Source organism: Aedes aegypti, chromosome 3 (genome assembly GCF_002204515.2).
Source record: "Aedes aegypti strain LVP_AGWG chromosome 3, AaegL5.0 Primary Assembly, whole genome shotgun sequence".
NCBI classification, from domain to species: Eukaryota; Metazoa; Arthropoda; class Insecta; order Diptera; family Culicidae; genus Aedes; species Aedes aegypti.
Window position 1 is genome coordinate 135,238,636 of NC_035109.1, and position 22,301 is coordinate 135,260,936.

Here is a 22,301-nt window from a genome sequence, read left to right on the forward strand (position 1 = left end):
ACGTCGCTGCTGTTCGTGTTACCAACATCTAGTTTGCTACGAACTGACAGCTCACGGTACTCACGGGCATCAAAGTGTCAAATTTATTATAAGAACCAAAACAACGACATAGGCCTTTTCATGTGACAGATCCGTCTATGCATTTGTTTACATCGGTGGAGGACCGGTGCTAACACGGGCCTGTCATTTTCATAGAAAAACTGTCAAAGTGCTTCCCGATCAGCTGATTTGAGACGTCATGTGAACAGGCCTATGGTATTGAACGAACAATGAAAAGCCACAATATAAGGTAATAACAATTAAAATCAGTTTTGTGACAACAGCGCCACTAGCGTTCCACTACTAATATTTCTATTGTTCTGCCCTAAGACAAGACGTGACAGGTCAAGGTACAAAAACGAAACCAATTGCCTGTCAAAAAAGACCACTTCTTATTGGTCGTTTTGGCAAAGGCCTACTTTCACATCGTTGAGTTGGATTGCAACAGGGCACTTTGTTACTAGCTCGACCGTGTTTCCAGTTCATAAACTAGAGTTTTCTTTAAAAGTTTGGAAATTTTTCGTGAAATCTTTTCGTTTCAAATCTATTTATATTCGATGTTAAGTTCAAAGCGTGTGCTCCTACAATGATAAAATAAATATAATAAACCTAAATGAGACCAAAATAGTGGAAATTGTGTCAATTTTCTTCAAAAATATCATCGGTTTTGAATTTCAACCTAATTGTTTAAAAAGATAGCATCATCTATTGCGCTAAAAGAAAAAAGCGTGCAAGAAACAATCAGATTATGAGCCTTGATATTTGAATTTGTTCACAAGATTTGCATAATAAGGATACTGGTAACACTGGCTTTTGTATCGACAAGGTTATCGACGGAAAAACAACAGGGCAGTCTTAGTTGAGCTGTCACGTCCTGTCCTAGGTTCTGCCCCACGCTTGCCAAATCGATGCGCACTTGATTCGCCCACGCTAGCGCTCCACGCCTTCTTGTACCGACCGAATCCGAAACGAACTGCTGTCTGGCATTCTTGCAACATGCGTTGCCCAACGTATCCTTCCAGCTTTGGCCACCTTCTGGATACTGGGTTCACCTCGGGCGAGCTCGTGATTCATCCTTCGCCGCCACACATCTTTCTCCTGCACACCGCTAAAATCGTCCTAAGCACCCGGCGTTCGAAGACTTCAAGTGCTTGCAGGTCCTCCTCGAGCATCGTCCTTGTTTCATGAAAAACTATTTCTACGCATTTGGACATGTTGACGATAGTAAAAGAGTGGTAGGGGAACTGGGGGTAAAATGAACACCTTAAGCAATTTTCATGTTTTCTTGCTTATGAAGCTGTCAGATTCTTTTTCAATTGCTCAAAATTGAAGAAGGATTTTTATGCAATGTATCAAGATAAAATATTATGATGGAAATATAATTTTATCAACATTATTATAATTTTGAAAATTTCTTTACACAGAGTCAATGTTCCAAACATGTGGTTAAAATGAACATGTAACGGGGGTAATATGAACATATACTTGGGGATAAAATGAACATACAATGGGGGTAATATGAACATATACTGGGGGTAAAATGAATATGTAGCGGGGGTAAAATGAACACCATTCAAATTGTACGGGTTGCGGTATGATTCTCGGCATCTGGTACAGGATCAATGCATATCTCACAGACATTCCGGAATCGATGGAACGTTTAGCCGCGACCATTTGGATGGCTATCCATGTCTGTCTTTGTATTTACTCCGGAAAACTCTCGGCATCTGAAATCAAATCCGTCAGCATTCGTCCTGCCATGGTGTTCATATTACCCCCATCTCGAGTGGTTCATTTTACCCCCAAAGAATCAACATATTCAAATCATCTGTTCTAATAATTTAGAATATAAAAATACTTTCAATTTCCGTCTACTTATCATAAATAATTTAAAGATATGGTGTGCTATGCAGTTTAAAAGATTTTCGATGATTTTAGTCATAAAAACCTTAAATTCCACGAGTGAAAAATTACATCATATGAGAAAACGGAGAGATGTCCTTTGTTTTTGTTTACTTTTCCAGCTTTTGACAGTTCTAGATCGCTCTAGAGTTGTCGAAATAGTTCCTTAGTCTGAGGATTAGGGATGGTGCTATATTTCGCATAGGTTTATAGCATAATTACCGTAAAACACAAACCTGTTTATTTTACCCCCCTTGTTCATTTTACCCACAGTTCCCCTATTTGTCACAAACGCTTGAGATGTTGATGTCTTTCACTACCGTAAATTTGATGGTGCTGTGCCGAGACACCATCAATTTTACGGTAGTGAAAAAGTCGGATGGAAAACTCACCTTCTTGGATTTGATGATTACAAGTCGTAAACCGACGTCAACCGACCGTTATATAACGTCTGACTTCAACCACTTCGGCGCACAAGAACTAGCTGCTTTCCACTCAATGGCTCACCGACCGAGCGGTTACAGTGCAGAATTTGTAAAAAGAATCCTCAGGAAACATAAACGGAAAAAACATCGTCAAAAAGGCAACCACACTTCAACCACAAAAAGAAAGTGCTGTTCGGATAAGCTTGCCGTTCTATCCGGAAATCACAAACTCGATTCAAACTGTTGTCAAACAATACGGACTGCATGCAGTTTATAAGAGCGGTTACACTTTGAAGGAATATTTATATGCCCTCAAAGATTAGATTCCAGCAGACGAATTGTCAGGAATCTACGAGAATCCCTGCAAAAGTTGCCCAGCGGTATTCATTGGACAAACCCGTCGGAAATTTAAAGTTCGTTCGAGGGAGCATAGAAACGCCATTGACAACGAAAACATCCACAAATCAAGTGTGGCAGCACACCCTGCCACAAACGGGGACAGATTTGTTCACCCGCCTGAAACGCGAAGCAACAAGAGTCGGGCTAATGGTGAATGCGTCGAAAACAGTACATGCTGGTTGGCGGAACTGAGCGCGACAGGGTCCGCCTAGGAAGCAGTGTTACGATAGACGGGGATACCTTCGAGGTGGTGGACGAGTTCGTTTACCTCGGATCCTTGTTGACGGCTGACAACAATGTTAGTCGGGAAATACGAAGGCGCATCATCAGCGGAAGTCGTGCCTACTATGGGCTTCAGAAGAAACTGCGATCAAGAAAGATTCACCCCCGCACCAAATGCACGATGTACAAAACGCTCATAAGACCGGTAGTCCTCTATGGGCATGAGGCGTGGACTATGCTCGAGAAGGACTTGCAAGCTCTTGGGGTTTTCGAACGCCGAGTGCTAAGGACGATCTTCGGCGGCGTGCAGGAGAACGGCGTGTGGCGGCGAAGGATGAACCACGAACTCGCTCAACTCTACGGCGAACCCAGCTAAAGCTGTAAGGATACGCTGGGCAGGGCATGTTGCAAGAATGCCGGACAACAACTCTGTAAAAATGGTGTGCGCTACGAATCCGGTCGGAACAAGAAGGCGTGGGGCGCAGCGAGCTAGGTGGATTGACCAGGTGCACCAGGACCTGGAGAGCGTGGGTCACAGTCGAGGATGGAGAGAAGCGGCCATGAACCGAGTGAATTGGCGAAATATTGTTGGCGAGGCTTTATCAAGATAATTGATGTAAAGCCAAATAAGTAAGTAAATAAGCACACCCTGCAGAGCTCAACCCCCTCTTAAAAAAAGCATCAGAAAAGTTTCCTATCTGAATGCTTGGGAATCAGTGTTCATCGCCACTGCAGAACAACCGCTGATTAGTGATGACAATGCTCCAATAACTTCGCGTCTCGTGTCGTGTACTGTGAGTGTACGATAGTTCTTACGTTAGCACAAACCCAGAATTATGAGTTCAAGAGGGGCCTCATCCAGCTCACCCTCTTCCGGTAATGCAGCCTCGAGGTGCTGCGCGTATGCAGTTGTGACATACGGTTGCTTAAGCTGCTCAAGGTCATACCGGGCGGCCTCCGGTACCGTACGTTGTTAACGACAGATAGCAGAAGAAAGGGCGGGTTTGCTTCTGCAAACCTGGAGCTTCTGTACTCCATGTTAGGAGCGGCTCCCAACAGCGTCTGTTCCCCATGTCAGGAGCGGCCTCCAAGTGCCAGATAAGGACTCTAAGCTAAACTGCGCAATATGGTCCTCCGGACATTTAGAGGGAATGGTCCTCCGGAAATCTAGGGGGTTGATGTCAGGCCCTGCAAGCCAACCGTAAAAATACACCAGCACAGGAACGTCAACGAGATAATATGGACCAGAACAATCGGCAAAGACTACAGCAACGTAAATGGACTAACGATATTGGAAACTCGGTACGTGGAACTGCAAATCTCTCAACTCTCTCAACTTCATCGGAAGTACTCGCATGCATAGATGTACTGAAGACCCGCGGTTTCAGCATCGTAGTGCTGTAAGAGGTGTGCTGGACAGGAGCAACGTGAGTTGCGAACAGCTTTCATAGTGATGAGTGATATGCAAAGACACGTGATCGGGCGGTGGCCGATTAATGAACGAATGTGCAATTTTAGAATCAAAGACCAATTCTTTAACTTCAGCATAATCAACGTGCATAGCCCACATTCCGGAAGCACTGATGATGACATGGACGCATTTACGCGCAGCTCGAACGCGAGTACGACCGCTGCTCAAGCCACAACGTCAAGATCATCATAGGAATTTGAACGCTCAGGTTGACCAGAAGGAGGAGTTCAGATCGACGATTGGAAAGTTCAGCGCCCACCGGCTGACGAATAAGAACGGCCTACGACTGATAGATTTTTCAGCGGACAGTGGAAACCAACTAGCTCCCACGATGGGGGGAGTTAATAGCTCAAAAACAACAAGGCCGATGGCAAGGATGGTATCGAAGTCGAACTCATCAAGATGGGCCCGGGCAGGTTGGCCGATTGTCTGCATCGGCTGATAGTCAGAATCTGAGACACGGAACTGCTACCGGAGGAGTGGAAGCAAGGCATTATATGCCCTATCTACAAAAAGGGCGACAAACTGGAGCGTGAAAAATATCGTGCAATCACTATCCTAAACGCCGCCTCCAAAAAACTGTCCCAGATTCTCTTCCGTCGTTTATCACCTATAGCAAAAGAGTTCGTGGAAAGTTATCAAGCAGGTTTCATCGAAGTCCGCTCGAAAACGGATCAGGTTTTTTTTCGTGCGACAAATCCACCAGAAAAGCCATGAGTACCAGGTCTCTACACACCATTTGTTCATCGATTTCAAGGCGGTATACGACAGTCAATACTGTAGAGCTATGGAAGATCATGGACGAGAACAGCTTTCCCGGGAAGCTCACAAGATTGATTAGAGCAACGATGGACGGTGTGTAAAACTGCGTGAAGATCTTGGGCGAACACTCCAGTTTGTTCGAGTCTCGGCGGAATTGTTCAATATTGCGCTTGAAGTTGTCATGCGGAGAGCCGGACTTAACAGTCGAGGCACGATTTTCACGAGTTCCGGACAATTTGTTTGCTTCGCGGACGACATGGATATTATTGGGAGAAAATTTGAAACGGTGGCAAATTTTTTCACCCGCCTTAAACGCGAAGCAACAAGAGTCGGGAATGGTGAATGCGTCGAAAACAAAGTACTTGCTGGTTGGCTGAACTGAGCGCGACAAGGCCCGCCTATGAAGCAATGGTGGCAGGTGCGTCTACCTCGGATCCTTGTTGACGGCTAACAACAATTCTAGTCGGGGAAAACGAAGGCGCATCATCAGCGGAAGTCGTGCCTACTATAGGCTCCGGAAGAATCTGCGGTCGAGAAAGATTCACCCCTTCACCAAATGCACGATGTACAAAACGCTCATAAGACCGGTAGTCCTCTACGGGCATGAGACGTGGACTATGCTCGAGAAGGACTTGCAAGCTCTTTGGGTTTTTGAACGCCGAGTGCTATGGATGATCTTCGGCGGCGTGCAGGAGAACGGCGTGTGGCGGCTTCATCTTTTGCCGAACTCGCTCAACTCAACGGCGAACCCAGTATCGTGAAGGTAGCTAAAGCTGGAACGATACGCTGGGCAAGGCATGTTGCAAGAATGCCGGACAACAACCCAGTAAAGATGGTGTTCGCTACGAATCCGATCGGAACAAGAGGTCGTGGGCGCAGCGAGCTGGATCACCAGGATCTGGAGAGCGTGGGTCGCAGTCGAGGATGGAGAGAAGCGGTCATAAACCGAGTAAATTTGCGAAATATTGTTGGCGAGTTTTTATCAAGAAAACCAAATAAATAAAAAATAGGCTACAAAAACTAGGTATTTATCCTATGAAATGAACGATTTTCTAAATCATGCTTTACGGTTTTGACGTATATGGTGAGTGCAATCAATGAAAACATTATTTTTTGTACAACGAAAAAACAAGTTTTCAATCGTTGGTGTTTTGTTCGAGTCGAGTAAAGAATAAGAGCATTAATTTAAATGAAAAAATCTGGTAGCCATCTTGATTTTAAGTAAGTAGAATTATTTTTTCACCTTGTTAACACTCAACATATTGAATTTCGAGGCTATCACTAAAACAGATTACGCATACTCCTATTGTTCTTATCCCTGGCGTTAAGTTCCTACTGGAACCGATCCTGTTACTCAGCTTAATTAGCTATAAAAACATATGGGAATTTGTTTTTCTAATGCGTATTTTTATAACAGAATAATTCTTCGACATATCTTTGAACCCAGAAATAACGAATTCAATATATTATAGCTGTTCAAAAGCATTGATAGAAATAAACAATCATTTTTTCAATCATATGCATTGTTGTACATTGAATGAAGTTTATAGATTGCGCGTTGAGACATTAGTAAGTCTTGTGGTGATATGTAATGTTGTAATGTAAAACATTGCCAAAAGTGCATTTATTTATAAAGGTAATCTTAAGTTGTGAGCTAAAAAATTGCTTGATTTTCTGTGTCATAAAGTACCATTTTAACTGCCGCCCAGCATACATGTGAAACAAATAGCGAAATTGAACAGCTAAGAGGCAGACTTTGTCCCAATGTCCCAATGCCAATACTCAGGAGTGTTATTTTGAGATTCAAAAATCTGTCGGCCATCTTGGAATTCGACGCCATCTCGGTTTAAAGCGGTTGAATGTTTTTTTTTACCATCTTAGTGCTCATCATGTGAGTTATGAGGCATCCATTGATAAAAAACAATTAGTTTCTATCATTCTTATCTTATCTCAGCTGTTCCATTGATTGTTAATTTCAACCAATGGTTTTGGATCAAAGAAATGAAAGAATGAATGCTATTCCTGAACTTGAAGATATTCCGAAGAATCATTCTGGTACCAAATATGCATTATAAAAGAAAATTCCTATTTAATTATCTGTTTTTATAACAAATTAAGCTATGAATCAGGCTCTGTTTCAGTAAGGATGTAATGCCTGTAAAATAAGAACAAGAATAGTAAGCGATACGGTAACCTTAAAATTCAAGTGCTAACATGGTAAAAAACTCATTCTACTACTTGAAATCAAGATGGCGTCAAAATCCAAGATGGCCCCAGATTTTTTCACTTAAATTAATGCTCTTATTTTTCACTCGATTCTAAGAAAAAACCAACGATTGAAAACTTGTTTCTTTGTTGTAAAAAAAATGATGTTTTCATTGATTGCACTCGTCATATACGTCAAAATCGTAAAACATGATTTAGACAATAGTTCATTTCATAGGGTAAATTCAATTGCTCACCTAGTTTTTGTAGCCTATCTTACTCAGTTTTTTCTCAGCTTTCTGATGATGACCTCAGAATTTTAAACGAGCGGTGCGCTAATGATGAAAAAACGGTTTTCTAACAAAATTCAAGATGGTGGCCAAAATTTGTTTAGTCTCAGGTGCAAGCTATATCTTTCCTCTATACGATCCCCTTATGTTTGCTATGCGTTCCAATGGAAATATGAGACATATCAAGTGAAGAAATACTATTTATAAAAAATAGGCTTTTTTCGCAAATTGTTTAGCTAGCTGGCGTACAAGGGGTCCACCAATTTGAGAAAACCGAAAGGACCACTTTTTAGTTTTAGCATATACTAGCGATCAGTGACATAAAACTGGAAATCAATCGATTGGTGCCGATGGCGGCCTGGTTTCAGCGAGAATTGCGAGTGTTGCATTGTTTAGAAAGATGGGGCCACTCGGACTTAATGTCCTGAAGATTAGTTGGATATTAAAGCGTTTCAATTCTTGAAAAATAGATATCAAACATAATAGTTCAATAAAATGCGATCCTATAAGCTTTGCACAGATCTTTAGATACAAATTGGCCAATTTTCGTAAATTTTAGGCGTCCCGAGGACCCGAAAAAGGACCTTTGTAGGATCAATCTAATGCAGGACACATGGTGATCCAATTCAATCGTTTCTCAAAAGGTTCACACTGATGTGTTTTTCCTAAAATTCTATCGTATAGTAGCCACATTATAGCCGATTCTGGAAATTATCTGTGATTTGAAATTTGCCTACCTCCAGGTGCACATGAGTGCAGCACCCTTTTCAATCGACCTGACCCAGTGACCCACCGGAATAACTCCTGCCACAGGAACATTCCCGAGATTCTTTGACCACTTTTAGTGTACGAGTGTGGGACACACGCCATTTCTCAGTGAGTAATAATTCAAGTAATAGAGTTTTAAAAAAGTTTTTTCATTGTACTGTACAAAATCTACATACTAGGATGGGGTAAAAGAGTAAAAGATGTCGTACGAAATAATAAATCATCACAAGTATTTACACATGGTTAAATTTTGAAACACTACATCTTTGACAGTGTATCGCTTCGTCGATATTGAGTATAAGAAGAGTAATAGACGTTGAAAAAAATGGATATAAAAAATATACATGTCGTTCGATACTTATGTTCGTTCTGTTGATTTCTTCACTTTACACACGCATCTTCAAACGAATGAAAGATGTTGTAGTTGTTGAAAAGTCTTCGCCTCATTGTGTAGACACATCATTTTGGTGGGGATGGTTGGAAAGGAACAGCCTTGTTTCGCATAGGAGCTCATCGTCATCATCTCGTCGACGCCGTTTAGTGTATTCCATGGTAGCCCAGTCCACTGTATGGGTATCCATGCAGACCTCCGCTGTAGTATCCGTGTCCTCCGAGGTATCCTGCACCAGCAGCTATTGATTAGTAATGTTGTGGGATGTAGGAGGAAGAGCTTTGATATAGCGAGAGGTGTGTTCAATTACCTGGGTAGCCACCGTAGTATCCAGCAGAGTGGTATCCGCCATAGCCCAGTCCGCCGTATCCGCCATATCCACCGAGTCCTCCGTAGTAACCGCCGAGTCCACCGTAGCCGGGATATCCGTAGCCAAGTCCTCCGTAGATGCCTCGCTTCTCGGTGGTCTTGGTCTCCTCAGCGCCATAGACGGCAGCGATGGCAAGGATGATGAACAAGGCAATCTGGAGTATCAGCATACATAGAAAGACAAATGGAACGCTTAGTGATTCAACAAATACAGATTTTAAATAAAATCTGGGCAAAATCTAATAACGGAAATGACCAATGGAACTCTCCTGATAGTCCTGATGGACTGAAAAAGCAAAATCACCTACTCTTCGATCTAATGGCGAAAGTAGAGTGTGCAATGAGGAAATGTCCCATCAGATAAAAAAATAGAACATGAATGTAATAGCACAATCAGACGCCTTGCAATTGTTGGTCAACCAAGTCAACTAGTATTCCGTTCAAGCAATGACCAATTGAGATGGTTATTGAGTATAGTTAGGGACCTTCCTTAGCCGAATGGTTAGGGTCTACGGCTACAAAGCAAGGCCATGCTGAAGGTGTCTGGGTTCGATTCGCGGTCGGTCCAGAATTTTTTCGTAATGGAAATTTCCTTGACTTCCCTGGGCATGTAGTATCATTGTACTTGCCACATGATATACGACTGCAAAAATAGCAACTTTGGCAATGAAAGCTCTCGATCAATAACTGTAGAAGTGCTTTTTGAACACTAAGCTGAGAAGCAGTCTCTGTCCCAGTAAGGACGTAATGCCACGAAGAAGAAGCAGTAAGTATAGTTATTGAGATTAAAGAAATGACATGAATGTGCTATTATATCAGTGAATTGAGAAGCATACTTTGTCCCAAAGAGAGGAAAAAGAAGAAATGTAAATGTGCATGAAACAATCTAATCAAACGTAGCGGGGTAAAATTGATTGGTTGAGCCGTTCTCATAGACACTATTCGAAAGTTTCAACTTACTAATATTTTTATCATTCTTAGTTCTAAAAGTTGCTAATCATGCAAGGGAACTGAACGAGCTTCGAGTTATAGAACACAAAACCAGTGCAAATGCGATCCAAGGAACCATCGAGGTAGCCACGAAAATCAACTTTTACTTTCTCTAACTTCTCTAACTCGATATCGAGTAGGGGAAAGTTAAATGTACAATCGATACACCTATGCTAAAACCGATGAAGAAAGTTCTCAGTTAAATATTATAGATTTTCTTATAAAACAGTAATTTGCTAATAAGCAACGCTGTTCCGATTCAAGCGTAATGATCAGTATTAAAAAATGAGTTTTAAAAAAGTTTGAAATCTTTGAAATTTTTCCGTTTTAATTTGGAAAAAGTGCATGATTAAATTACTGAAAGTTTTGTTGAACTATTTTTGAAGCTTTACCAAGTTTTTTTTCATTGAATTTGAGATACCGTCATTGGGGGTGACAATGGGTCAAAAAGGGATATGTGCGATTTATTTTTTGAATAACTATCGCAATTTAACTCCAATAAACTTCAAATTTGGTGTGTATGTACTTTGACGGTACATAAACAACTGTTCAAAAAATTAAAGACAAATATTTATTCACAGCAACACCACAAGTGAATGAAAAATGACCCAATCTCACCCCATAGAGGGGGTGACATTGGGTCAATGTAATTGAAATAACTTGTTTTTGAGAATATGATTTCAAAACCATTCACAACTTAAAAATATTGACAAAAAACGATGCAAACAAGACAAAAAGATATCTAAGATGTTTCACAAGTATGATAAACCCACTTAAAAGAAAGATTATACTGAAAATTGAAGAGCTATGAGAAAAAATATATAAACCCAACATTTATCGTCAAGTTTACATAAATTTTCTTGGTTTTTTCCTCAAATTGTCTTCAAAGTCTCATCCCCATTGCTATAAAGCCCATCCAGTTTCCCCAAAGGTGTACTGAAACAGTGATTATTTTAAACCTTCGCAAATAGTTAAATTTCGGTGCAACATTCCACGATCAATAAATTGCAGGCAGAAGTTGACGTCATAATCCCAGTATTTCAGCGACCCAACTCATTTGTACTTCCGTGAGATGTTTCTATAATATGAAAACACTTATAAATAATCAAATTTAGAAAAAAAACACCCTTTTGATAAAAATTTACGATGTTGCTGCGCACGAAACACAGTTGCTGGTTTGAGAAGTTGTCAAAATACGTTGTATTGTTATTCAATGCACGGAATACTCAATTAGACTTGTTTGATGTTTCAGAGATGCTGTATTTAGAAAGAATAAACACATCTTAGGGGCCCAGATAGCCGTAGCGTTAAACGCGCAGCTATTCAGCAAGACCAAGCTGAGGGTCGTGGGTTCGAATCCCACCGGTCGAGGATCTTTTCGGGTTGGAAATGTTCTCGTCTTACCAGGGCATAGAGTATCATCGTACCTGCCACACGATAAACGCATGCAAAAATGGTCATTGGCAAAGTAAGCTCTCAGTTAATAACTGTGGAAGTGCTCATAAGAACACTAAGCTGAGAAGCAGGCTCTGTCCCAGTGGGGACGTAACGCCAGAAAGAAGAAGAAGAAACACATCTTAATGAAAAAAGAAAACACCCGGCACCTTAAAATGTCAAAAAAGTGGACTTGGAATTTCATTTACTATCGTTCTTGCTTGACCCAATCTCACCCCCATTTCCAATGTTTTATACATCGTACCGAAAAAAATGATTTTTTTGTGGAAAAATCAAACAGATTCCGGAAAATTCCTGTGATGTGTAATGAAAAGACTTTCAACATTCTACTAATACAACGATAGAGGCTAGAGTACATGCGTGATACTTTGTACAGGAGAAATTTAATGTTGTAAATTTTATCTAGTTTCAACATGTAAGTTTATTGATGTAGTACACAAAAACTACTATTTCTAAAAATGTATATTGTTATGAATTATGTGTAATAATATGTTCCCTAACATATGAATTATTAATTTTAGTAATATCATCGTTATTAGCTGAAATATTTCACAAAACATATTTTTCCGTTTTGACCCAATCTCACCCCCTAGACCCATTGTCACCCCCATCGACGGTATTTGTTTTAAATATCTCAGTCCAATGTGTGAGAATTTCAGAAGGCCTCGAGGGTTCTGTTCTGTTGTTCTTGAATTGCTAAATAAATGTCTGCCAAAAAGTCCCACAGATTTTAGGCAGAATTCATTTTGAGCATTTGCTGCAACTAAGTTGGTGAGGTTGGAGTGAAATTCAGGAGATTTTTGTATGAAAACAAAAAATATGCGTATTACCCATAAGAAAATCCGATAAAATTAATACTTAATTTCTCGCAAGTTTTTTGATTGATTTAATGATAGAACTTTTGAAGGAATTTCTTTTAGAATGCCATGAAACAGTTTCTTGGAAAATATCTTGATTTAAGGTGAAGATGAATCGAAGCCAAACTTCAAATTTTCAAAAGCACGGATCTGGACAACCAAACATCCGTTTGAGCTGAAAACTTAATCGATTGGTCACATGCTGGTGGTGACCAATCGATTAAGTTTTCAGCTCAAACGGGTATTTGGTTCTCCATATCCGTGCTCTTGAAAATTTGAAGTTTGGCTTCGATTCATCTTCACCTTAATTACAAAACAATGCTTCAAATAATGGTCTGATTCCTTGTAAGTTATTTTGACGAAGCTGGGTTACAAATTTCTAGATGATTTTTTGATAAATTGTTGATGAAATCTTTCCGTATTAAATCTGGTGAAAATTCATGATAAATCGCTGGTAGTTTCGTTGAAGCGTTTCTAAAGTTATTCATGGGATTATTTTTTATTTTTCGATATTAAGAAATTTCTTGTGAAATGTGTCAGTCAAATATATAGCAAATTTACAATGCCTTGAGGTTTCTGTTATTCTTAAATTTTTAAATGAATGTCTACTAGGAATTCTCATATTTTATGTAGGATTCAATATGAGCTGCTGGTCCAACTAATTTGGTTATGCTTGTAGTGAAATTCAGGATTACCTCTTAGTTGCAACTTTTGGTTGAAATTCTAATAAATATATGAAAGATTTCTTCCATCACTTCACGCAAAAGAGTGTAGTTTTGTAATTATAATGAATCTGATGTTTTGTGGAATACCTGTAACTAAATGAAAACCGAATTTAGTACTACACCATTTAACTCCTTTAGAGTTTGTATCGTTCAACAAATACACGTATTTCTACCTCAACTATGTCGCATGTAGTTATAGAAGTCACAACTGTAAGGCCGCACGTAGTAAAGAACAAAACAAGTGTTGTGTTGGGAAAATCTTGTATCAATTGATATTGTTTAGCGTTTGCCAAAACTTATTAATTCTTGTTTAATGAATTCGAAATGTACTTGTATTAGTTTGAGCATACTTTATTCATTCATTTGTAATACATTTTTCTGTTAGTAAATCTCTTGCTATTTTAGTATAACTTAAAAAAAAAGTTTCAAATAAAACTTTTTTTTTAATACGAATGATGTGACTTCTATAACTATGCCTATGAAATAAATTCTATGAACTTATGTTAATGTTCAAAACTTCATTTGTTCGAATTGAACTGATGGAGTTTGATGTACTTAAAAATTCTACTGTTTTTATGCTTCCTCATTTACACCCCTTTGCTTCGTATCCCCTCGACTAGTTTCTTGTCACTTACCAAATCGACTTTAAAGTTTTTCAGGCAATGTTTCATTTCATATTGTTTCTAATTGTATGAGAGCCGAAAAGAAACAAGCAAATCTTCTACGAATTATATATTTTTTTCTTTCGAACGGAAACATTAACAGATGATCAAATACAGTTGGAAAGTTTGAAAACAACAGTTTATGGTATTCCACTCAAATCGATTAAAATGTCACTCGCACTTCTTTGTGTTTGTGATTCTTTATTAAATATTCAATAAATAAAATATTTTTATATGGATTGTCACATTTTGAGTAGCTATGCTAACCTCGTTGGTTGTCATCAATTAATGTTGTTTTATATGTGTGTCAAAAGAAACAAGTAATTATCTAACTTTTGAAAATATAATATATATTAAAAATGAGATTTTCCCAGGATATGTTGAAATATGTAATGAACTAATGGTTGCACTTATCATTGAGTTTAGTCTCACAAAAATATTCTAAAGTATTTTAGCAACCAAAGCAACTCTATGAAAACGAGAACTTTATCACTGATTTTCCTAGCTCAAAACTTTTGCTACAAATGGTGTTTCCAAATGCAAGATGAGAATTGAAAATATTACAATCTCATCGATAACACTTCCCATCTCTTGTTCTTGCTGGTATAGGTATAGATGAAATTTAGCAATAAAGATGAATCATTCACTTCTAACGACTTGAAATATAGGCGTTATGAATCTGATATCGCTTAACAATCCTTTCTAAGTAAAAATATCTTCAGAAATGACACGGCAACACTGAACACACCAATACAGCCTTAATCGAACAATTCACTCTTAAACTAACAATCAAAAGCGTTTTTTTGCAGTGTTTTAATAACCAAGCACTATTTTTCCGCACACTAAACTAGATCTTTAACAGCACTTACGAAGGATTTCATCTTGATGGTTGTTTTGGTTGTTTCAAACAGTTAAACTGTAATCTGCGATTGATGCACTTCTGCACTAAAGGATTGCTAACACTGATATGATACTGTTGCTGGAAAATGCCATTACTTTTATAGTCGAAAAGTGCCGACTTCTGAGTGTAGACTACACTTCCAACCAGCCGGCATACGTTCTCGAGTTGAGCGCTCTCACCATCTCGCTCTCGCAGCGTGGAAATCTGCTCGAAAGCCCGAAAGCGCGCCAAAACCACACGAAAATCGTTGCCGCGCCGCATGTCGGCGGTCTAAGGCCCCAAGTGCATCGGTAAACAGAAATGCATTCTAGTCAGGCTGACCCCCCAAGCAAACAGCGAACGCCGCAAGTGCCCTGTGGACGCCGCGCCGATACGCGGTAAGAGGGTGACAAAGGAAGAAGAAATTATCGCGATGCCATGCGGCGCTGCACAGTGGTTCGAGGGTGACCAAAAGTGATTTTCACGGATCAGTTATATTTTGTCAATTTCTTCAACCCTATTGGTGGTTGAAATCTAAAGCTGGAACTGATGTATTTGATTTTTAATTTAGTACAACTCTTTGAGAGGACTATTGATAACATGAATAGCGGTTCATAATTCAGCAGCTATTTTTAAATTCATCCTTCCAATACCCAACCCAGTGTAGGTTTATTTTGAAACGCATTTTTCAGTTTTACCATATGAACAATTCTTTTTGATCATTATGAGCTTTTATTGGCTTTTATCGGTGAAAGCGATACTACTCAAAGTGTAAGGGAGCAAGGAAAGTAATGAAAGAATATGATGGATAGAATCGCAAGCGAGCGATAAGAGAAATTAATATAAGTTGATAACTAACAGAGGGCCCAGAGGGCCATATACAACACAATCGAAGCGACAAATCGTTGCCTAACGTCCTGGTTTTGAACGGCTAGATGTTGTAGCGTTGGTCGCTACTAACACTAGACAGGCAAAAATTTGTCGTCTCGATCTGTTAAGGGGCTATCCATTAATTACGTAAGACAAATTTCGGTATTTTTCAACCCTCCCTCCTCCCATGATAAGATTTTTTGTATGAAAATTAAAAATAATTTGTTTGACGCATAAGAAATCTCAAACACCCCCTCCCCCCATAATCCCTCACGTAATTAATGGATGCCTCGTCTGATATGCCCCTAATTCGCCCAAGTGATCTTTATTCGAACCGAAGTTTTGTAATTTCTTCGCCAACTGGATTTTATTTCCAAAGTTTAATCACCGCATGACTTTATCATTATGAGCTTTCATTGACTTTTATCGGTGAAAGCAATACTACTCAAAGTGGAAGGGAGCATTCCCTTCGCTTTCACCGGTAGCTGTTCCGTTTCCCAAATTCTGACTATCAGCCGATGCAGACAAGCGACAACCTCTCCGGGCCTATCTTGATGAATTCGGCACCAATACAATCCGTGTCAGCGGCCTTGGGGTTCTTGAGCTGTTGAATGGCATCTTTAACATCCCCCATCGTGGGAGCTGGTTGGTTTTCACTCTCCGATGTGCTGACGTAGCCATCACATTCGCATCTCTGACCATCATTGCCTGTGTTCTCTGCGCCATTCAGGTGTTCATCGTAGTGCTGCTTCCCCCTTTCGATCTCCTCGCGTCCATCCGACAAGATGCTCCCATCCTTATCCCTGCACATTTCAGTTCGCGGCACGAGGCCTTTGCGGGATGCGTTGAGCTTCTGATAGAACTTCCGCGTTTCTTGAGAACGGTACAGTAATTCTATTTCTTGGCATTCCACATCTCTTCCAGGCGGCGCTTTTTGTCCCGGAATAGGCGGGTTTGCTGTTTTTCAGTCTGTATCGTTGCACATTCTGCCGCGCACCATGCTGCAGCTTTGCAGTCCGCGCTGCATTCTTCTCCTTCAAAACCTCCTGGCACTCCTCGTCGAACCAATCGTTTCGTTCAACATATCCGACAATGCTCACGGCAGCGTCGTTATGACTGCTTTGACTGCCCTCCAGCAGTCATTAAGAGTGGCCTTATCGAGCTCGCTCTCATCCGGCAACGCTCCCTCAAGATGCTGCGCGTACGCATTGGCGACATCTGGTTGTTTCAATCACGCTAGATTGTATCGAGGCGGCCGTCGGTACCGTACATTGCTGATGACGGATAGTTTTGGGTGCAGTTTCACCATCATCAGGTAGTGGTCGGAGTCAATGTTAGCGGCACGATAGGTTCTGACGTCGGTTATGTTGGAGAAGTGCCGTCCATCGATCAAAACGTGGTCGATTTGCGATTCGATCTGCTGAGGTGATCTCTAGGTGTACCGATATGGGAGGCTGTACTGATAATAGGTGCTACGAATGGCCATATTTTTGGAGGTCATAACATGGAGTACAGACGCTCCAGTTTTGCAGAAGCAAACCCCACCTTCGATGTCAGCTTACGACCAAAATTCCCACCGGGGTTACTCAGACAACCAAAATGGTTGTAAACATGTGACCATCCGGACCACTAGATCTTTTTTTTTCGCAAATTTGTTCGAAGTGGATAGGAATGACCAAGGCGGGTTCATCTCCTCCTACTCTGGCTACAGAGTACAATGAACCAGCCTTGGGAATGACGTCGTCAAGCAGCTGTCAGTTTTCGGAATATATCACCTTCTCAATATAGTACATCGTACTTTGGCAGTATATGTACAAATATGTATATGGACAAATTTTCACGAATGAGATGTCGCGAAAGGGCATTATACGTACAAAATTGGAGGCGAAATACGTCCAAATTTTTATGATGTAAAATTACATACAATGCGAGACTATAAATTTTCTTGTGAATCTAACCTAATCTGTAATCTTATGCGAATTCGTTTATTAAAACAAATGTTGATTTGACAGCTGCTGCGGATTGATTCGGCTTACTTTGCATTTATTTTGCCGTTTTGATGAGATATTCTCTGTTTATTTCAACTCTGATTCATAACATCATAATATATTCGTAATTGTGGGGCGACTGTACCTTAGTAATTTTATATCCTGTAAATAAAGAATAAAATAATATGTTAATCAGTCCACAGTTCGGGAAGTATATATCTTCTTCGCCTACGGTAGCCAGTATTTATAGAACATTAATTTTGTAGGATAAAGAGTTCCACTTGAGATAGGTAGACATACCAAGTAATAGTCATATGATACGCTAATAGCGGCTTTCAAAGTACTCCGCAAAGCCTTAGCAGGTGCCCCGCGACCGTCTCAAAAATTTCTACCAATGACTTGGAATATCTCAACTTTTTATTTAAAAAAAAGCTTTTTATTATACTAAACAAAGCAATACTTTAAATTTTCAGCAGTACGAATTTCGAAAACAAAACAATAAATCCTGCTGAAAATTTTATCGATTAGTAACTTGTTGGTTGCGACCTGGGAGAAACAGATACGAAATTTCTTTACGTTAAAGTGAGCCCGGCTCGTCATCAAATGTGACAAAAATCTAATGGGAAGCAATGCATGGCTATTTAAAAGAAATGCCATGAGAGCACCTTTTATTCTGGTTGAATATGCAGTTTTAAAAAAGGCATATTTATACTTTTTTTTTAAATAAAAATGAAAATGAAATGCATGCATGCCCCTTTTTTCATATTTGTCCGGAAAGATCGAATTACAAAACAAAAGAAAACTAGCGATTTTCATCAAGTCTGCCTTGATTGTCTTTGGCAAGTTGGAAGTTTAAAAAAAAAACGTTGTTTCATATTTTGTTTGTACCGTGTTGATTCGACGTGTCCGGATGCTTCAAATCATCCAAAAATTATATTTTCGACAACTTTTATGCATGGAGAATGTAGAAAACATATTAATTATGAATTCTAGGCGAAAAAATCGGAATTTGGTCCAAAAACACAGTGAAAACGGCCAGTGTCCGGATTTCGAAGGCGCCGGCAACTCGATGCAGCACTACAGTATCTATATATCCCTTCCAGGTTGCGACCAAATAATTAAATTTGTATTTAGAACCACTGTTTTATTTGCTAGATTTGTGCTCCTGAAAATTTGGAGGTATTTCTAATTCATCTTCATCATATGGAGTTTATGACTTTATGATGGATAATGAAACGCAGTTTACATGGTGCCGACATGTCTACATTTACATTATTGAACTTTCATATACCTCGGGTACTTTTACGAAAACGTTCAGCAATTGGGCTAAGATTTTGTATTTGGAAGTTTACAAATATTCTGCCGTCGAAAATTTTTCACACATTTTATATATGCAGTGGTGGAATCAGTGAACAAAGTCTGTTCATGCGTTACAGAAAAATGCAACGGTGATTTCTTTTGCGCGATTGTGGTTTTGCTTTCTTTACTCACGAACGCCCGAACACGAACTCGGCAGAAAACATCTCATTCACGTAATATTTCTACGATAATGCCATATATCGGTCAAATTCCTAATATTTTTTTTTTAAGCATTCTGTGCTCATGGCCACTACGGTGTCGGAATCAGTTGATCTGTAGCTTCTTTACCGATACAGATCTATTTTCAACTTATCTATATTTACATCTACTTTCACTCTCTCCTACTCTCTTACTCTCACACCGAGCAGGTAGGAGAGAGCTCTGCTGTTAGTGAGGATAGCTGCCTGCGGAGAGGGTCAGTTTTTCTCAGTCACCATCTGATACTGACGGAGGATGGATGTGTTCCCCAAAGCACGGTCCTCCGTGAGGCGTCTTCTGGTGGCTGGACGGGTTTTTTGTGGAGGGGCTGGGAATCGAACCCATGACCTTCCACTTATGAAGCGAAAGCGTAACCTCAAGGCTACAGACCCCCCTTAAATTCTTAATAATATCGTACATTAGTTTGAGAACTATTATAAACATAAATAATATACTCAGTTGCAAAAATGACAAATAAAATTTGTTTTGTTCTAGTTCTTCGATACATCGGTGAGCACATCGGCCACTGTTTGTTCGTGAACGTGTGAACGTGGCTCCTGCTAAAGGTGAAGATGCATCGAGGCCAAACCTCGAATTTCGAATTTACAATAGCTCAAATCTAGAGAACCAGACAACCATTTGCGCTGAATATTTGATCGATTGGTCACCAGCGATTGACCAGTGATTTCAATTTTCGCTCTTGAAAATTCGAGGTTTGGCTTCGACGCATCTTCACTTTAACTTTGGTTTGGGTTTTCCACCATTGCGTATAGGACAATTTTCGCTGCACAATTGTTTTTTTCTTCAAAAAATACTTGAAAAATAACATCCCATAACATAACATAATTTAATTTTTCAAAAATAGTTATTTGAGCAACAAGATACAAAATGATATTTTTTTCAGCACGAGTCGTACATTTATCCAACGAGGCTTGCCGAGTAACAATTCATTCTATTTCAATTAGGTAGGCTGTGATACAGTTGAACGGCTGTCACAAATTTTCACACTTTTGTAGTTCCATAGCTTATTCAGTATTCGTATTCAGTATTCGCCAAGACCTGAGACGAGACTCGCGAAGACGGTCTTCTTTTTCTGTGATTGCTGAGTTTTTTCTTATTCCACTTTGTGTTTATACCAATCATGAGCAAGCTGTTCAAACCCGCACATCAACCTCTCAGCAAACAATGATTGCGTTAGCATCCCACCGAATCATAAATAGCCTTTTGAGTATAATTTCATGCTAGCAAACGTAGCAGACATTAGAAACAACTAATCTTATATTTAGATTTATCAGCAACTTTGGAAAAAAACTGCTCCGCCGACTGAGGTTTTTACTACAAGTTTATTTTGAATACAATACTTTTCACTTTTGCAGCCATGAAAACGGCGGGCTGCATTTGACGTTTGGTGACAGCGAAATCTGAGCTGCATATGACGTTGATATTTTTCCTCTTCGCGAGTCTCTCTCAGGGTAAGACCCCAAATACAATTTCATATCCAAATTATGCAGTCACGATACGTATGTTGAACTGCTTAAGGGCTTACACGAACCGCGTGATGCTCCTGTCTTTTTGTGGAAAGTAAATAGTGAACTATTGACTCTACTGCCCCCACTACATTCGCATGACGAGCCAAGGGCAATTCGTTGAATGGCTTATGGAGGCACTTAGATATGATTTTGCCAATATCCAAAACAGAACTGAAAAGTGCTACTTTTCAGCACCGAAAACAGTGCTGAAAAGTAGCACAATTTTTATTTCTTTGATTGGATGACACTACCAAAAATGTATACTTCATATGAGTTCTACAAATGATGTAAGCGAGGAAAATGCTGTTTTACTCAAACCGGCATCGCTGAAGACGATTCAGTTGACTACATTTTCATAAGCTTGTTCAATTAATTGAAATTAAAGATTTCCTATAAATAATGCCGAGCTTCTCAGAATAAATGCCAATTTTTAGGCGTTTAGGCGAAATTTTTAAACTGTGAAACTAAATTAGTTTCATCAATATTCTGATTTTTCTCTGAGTGTTGAACTTGTGGTCATTCTATTCAAACACATTGATAAAAACCTAAAAAAGAAATATTTTACCGCAGAAAATTGTTCAGTTTTTCGGACTAACAATAAAAATCTGAAAATTTATTAACCAACGCAATTCTGTCGTTTCCAGGTCACGAACTTTAAAATTTTGACAAAACCCCATTTTTTAGATGTCCAATTGTTAGATATTTAGGGTTCCAGATGTGTGCGGCAGTCTCTCTGAACATCGGGATTTTAAGGTTTCGAACCTAGACCCTGCTGACGTTAAACAAACAGCTGGCGCCTTGCACTGTTCGGTCGCCAGAAAGAAGAAAACAGTTTTGGTCGACATTTGTACTAGATTGAACCACTGTCCGCTGACTGCACCCAACCGTCTGGTCTGACGGTCTCTAGAGCCACCTCTATGCGCTGCAGTGTACGCCAATGATTCAATCGTTTTGTGGGGTCTACATCGATCGGGGCTCGAAAAGGGTTGTTTTCCACGAGCATGCACCCTCTCGGTTGCAGTAAGCGCACTGACACAAGCAGTTGATCGCCGGTGGTTCGAGTAGGCTCCTATCTCTATCTATAGGTATCTAGACTATACCTAGGTACTGAGAAGAGCCACATCTGCGCTGTTCTAGCTTTTCGTTGCGGGTTCCGAATTTAGTACACACGGCATGTGCTGAGAACTGTGCAAAGCATAATTCATAAGGTTCTCTAGGCGTTGAAAGAGTTTTTCGTCGTAGAAACCTAAATTTACGACTCCGTTTGACGGCGTTTGCATTTTCCACCCGTGGGATTTTTATCGTGAGATGGCTCGTGCTTGGCGAGCTTCCGTCTGACGATGCTGTAGGTTGATCGGAACACGTCAGTTTTGAGTTAGATCTTGGGTTGAAAAGAAATAATTGTACTCTGCATGAAAGAGTAAGCCTCAGTTTTAAGTAAACCAAATTTTTGAATCGTTATCGTTTTTGTCTCAATTTGTGAAGATGACTCATGTTGGCATCAGCTTTTAAGATTGTTGGAATTGAAGTTTTCAATAGATTTTT

The 22,301-nt window shown here is 39.8% G+C and overlaps 1 protein-coding gene across 2 annotated transcripts; it reads right to left on the reverse strand.

Moving 5' to 3' along the window:
- Positions 1-8,683: 8,683 nt before the first annotated feature.
- Positions 8,684-14,914, reverse strand: LOC110678970 (keratin-associated protein 19-2). Of its 2 annotated transcripts, none has more exons than XM_021852708.1 (3): positions 14,802-14,914; positions 9,185-9,398; positions 8,684-9,103 (listed from the first exon to the last, which is right to left on the reverse strand). In XM_021852708.1, the coding sequence occupies exons 1-3, from the start codon at positions 14,811-14,813 to the stop codon at positions 9,021-9,023; spliced, it is 309 nt and encodes a 102-aa protein (XP_021708400.1). In that variant the 5' UTR covers positions 14,814-14,914; the 3' UTR covers positions 8,684-9,020. The 2 variants fall into 2 exon arrangements, with proteins under 2 accessions (XP_021708400.1, XP_021708399.1); XM_021852707.1 differs by having other exon boundaries at positions 8,684-9,115.
- Between the last annotated feature and the right edge of the window lie 7,387 nt (positions 14,915-22,301).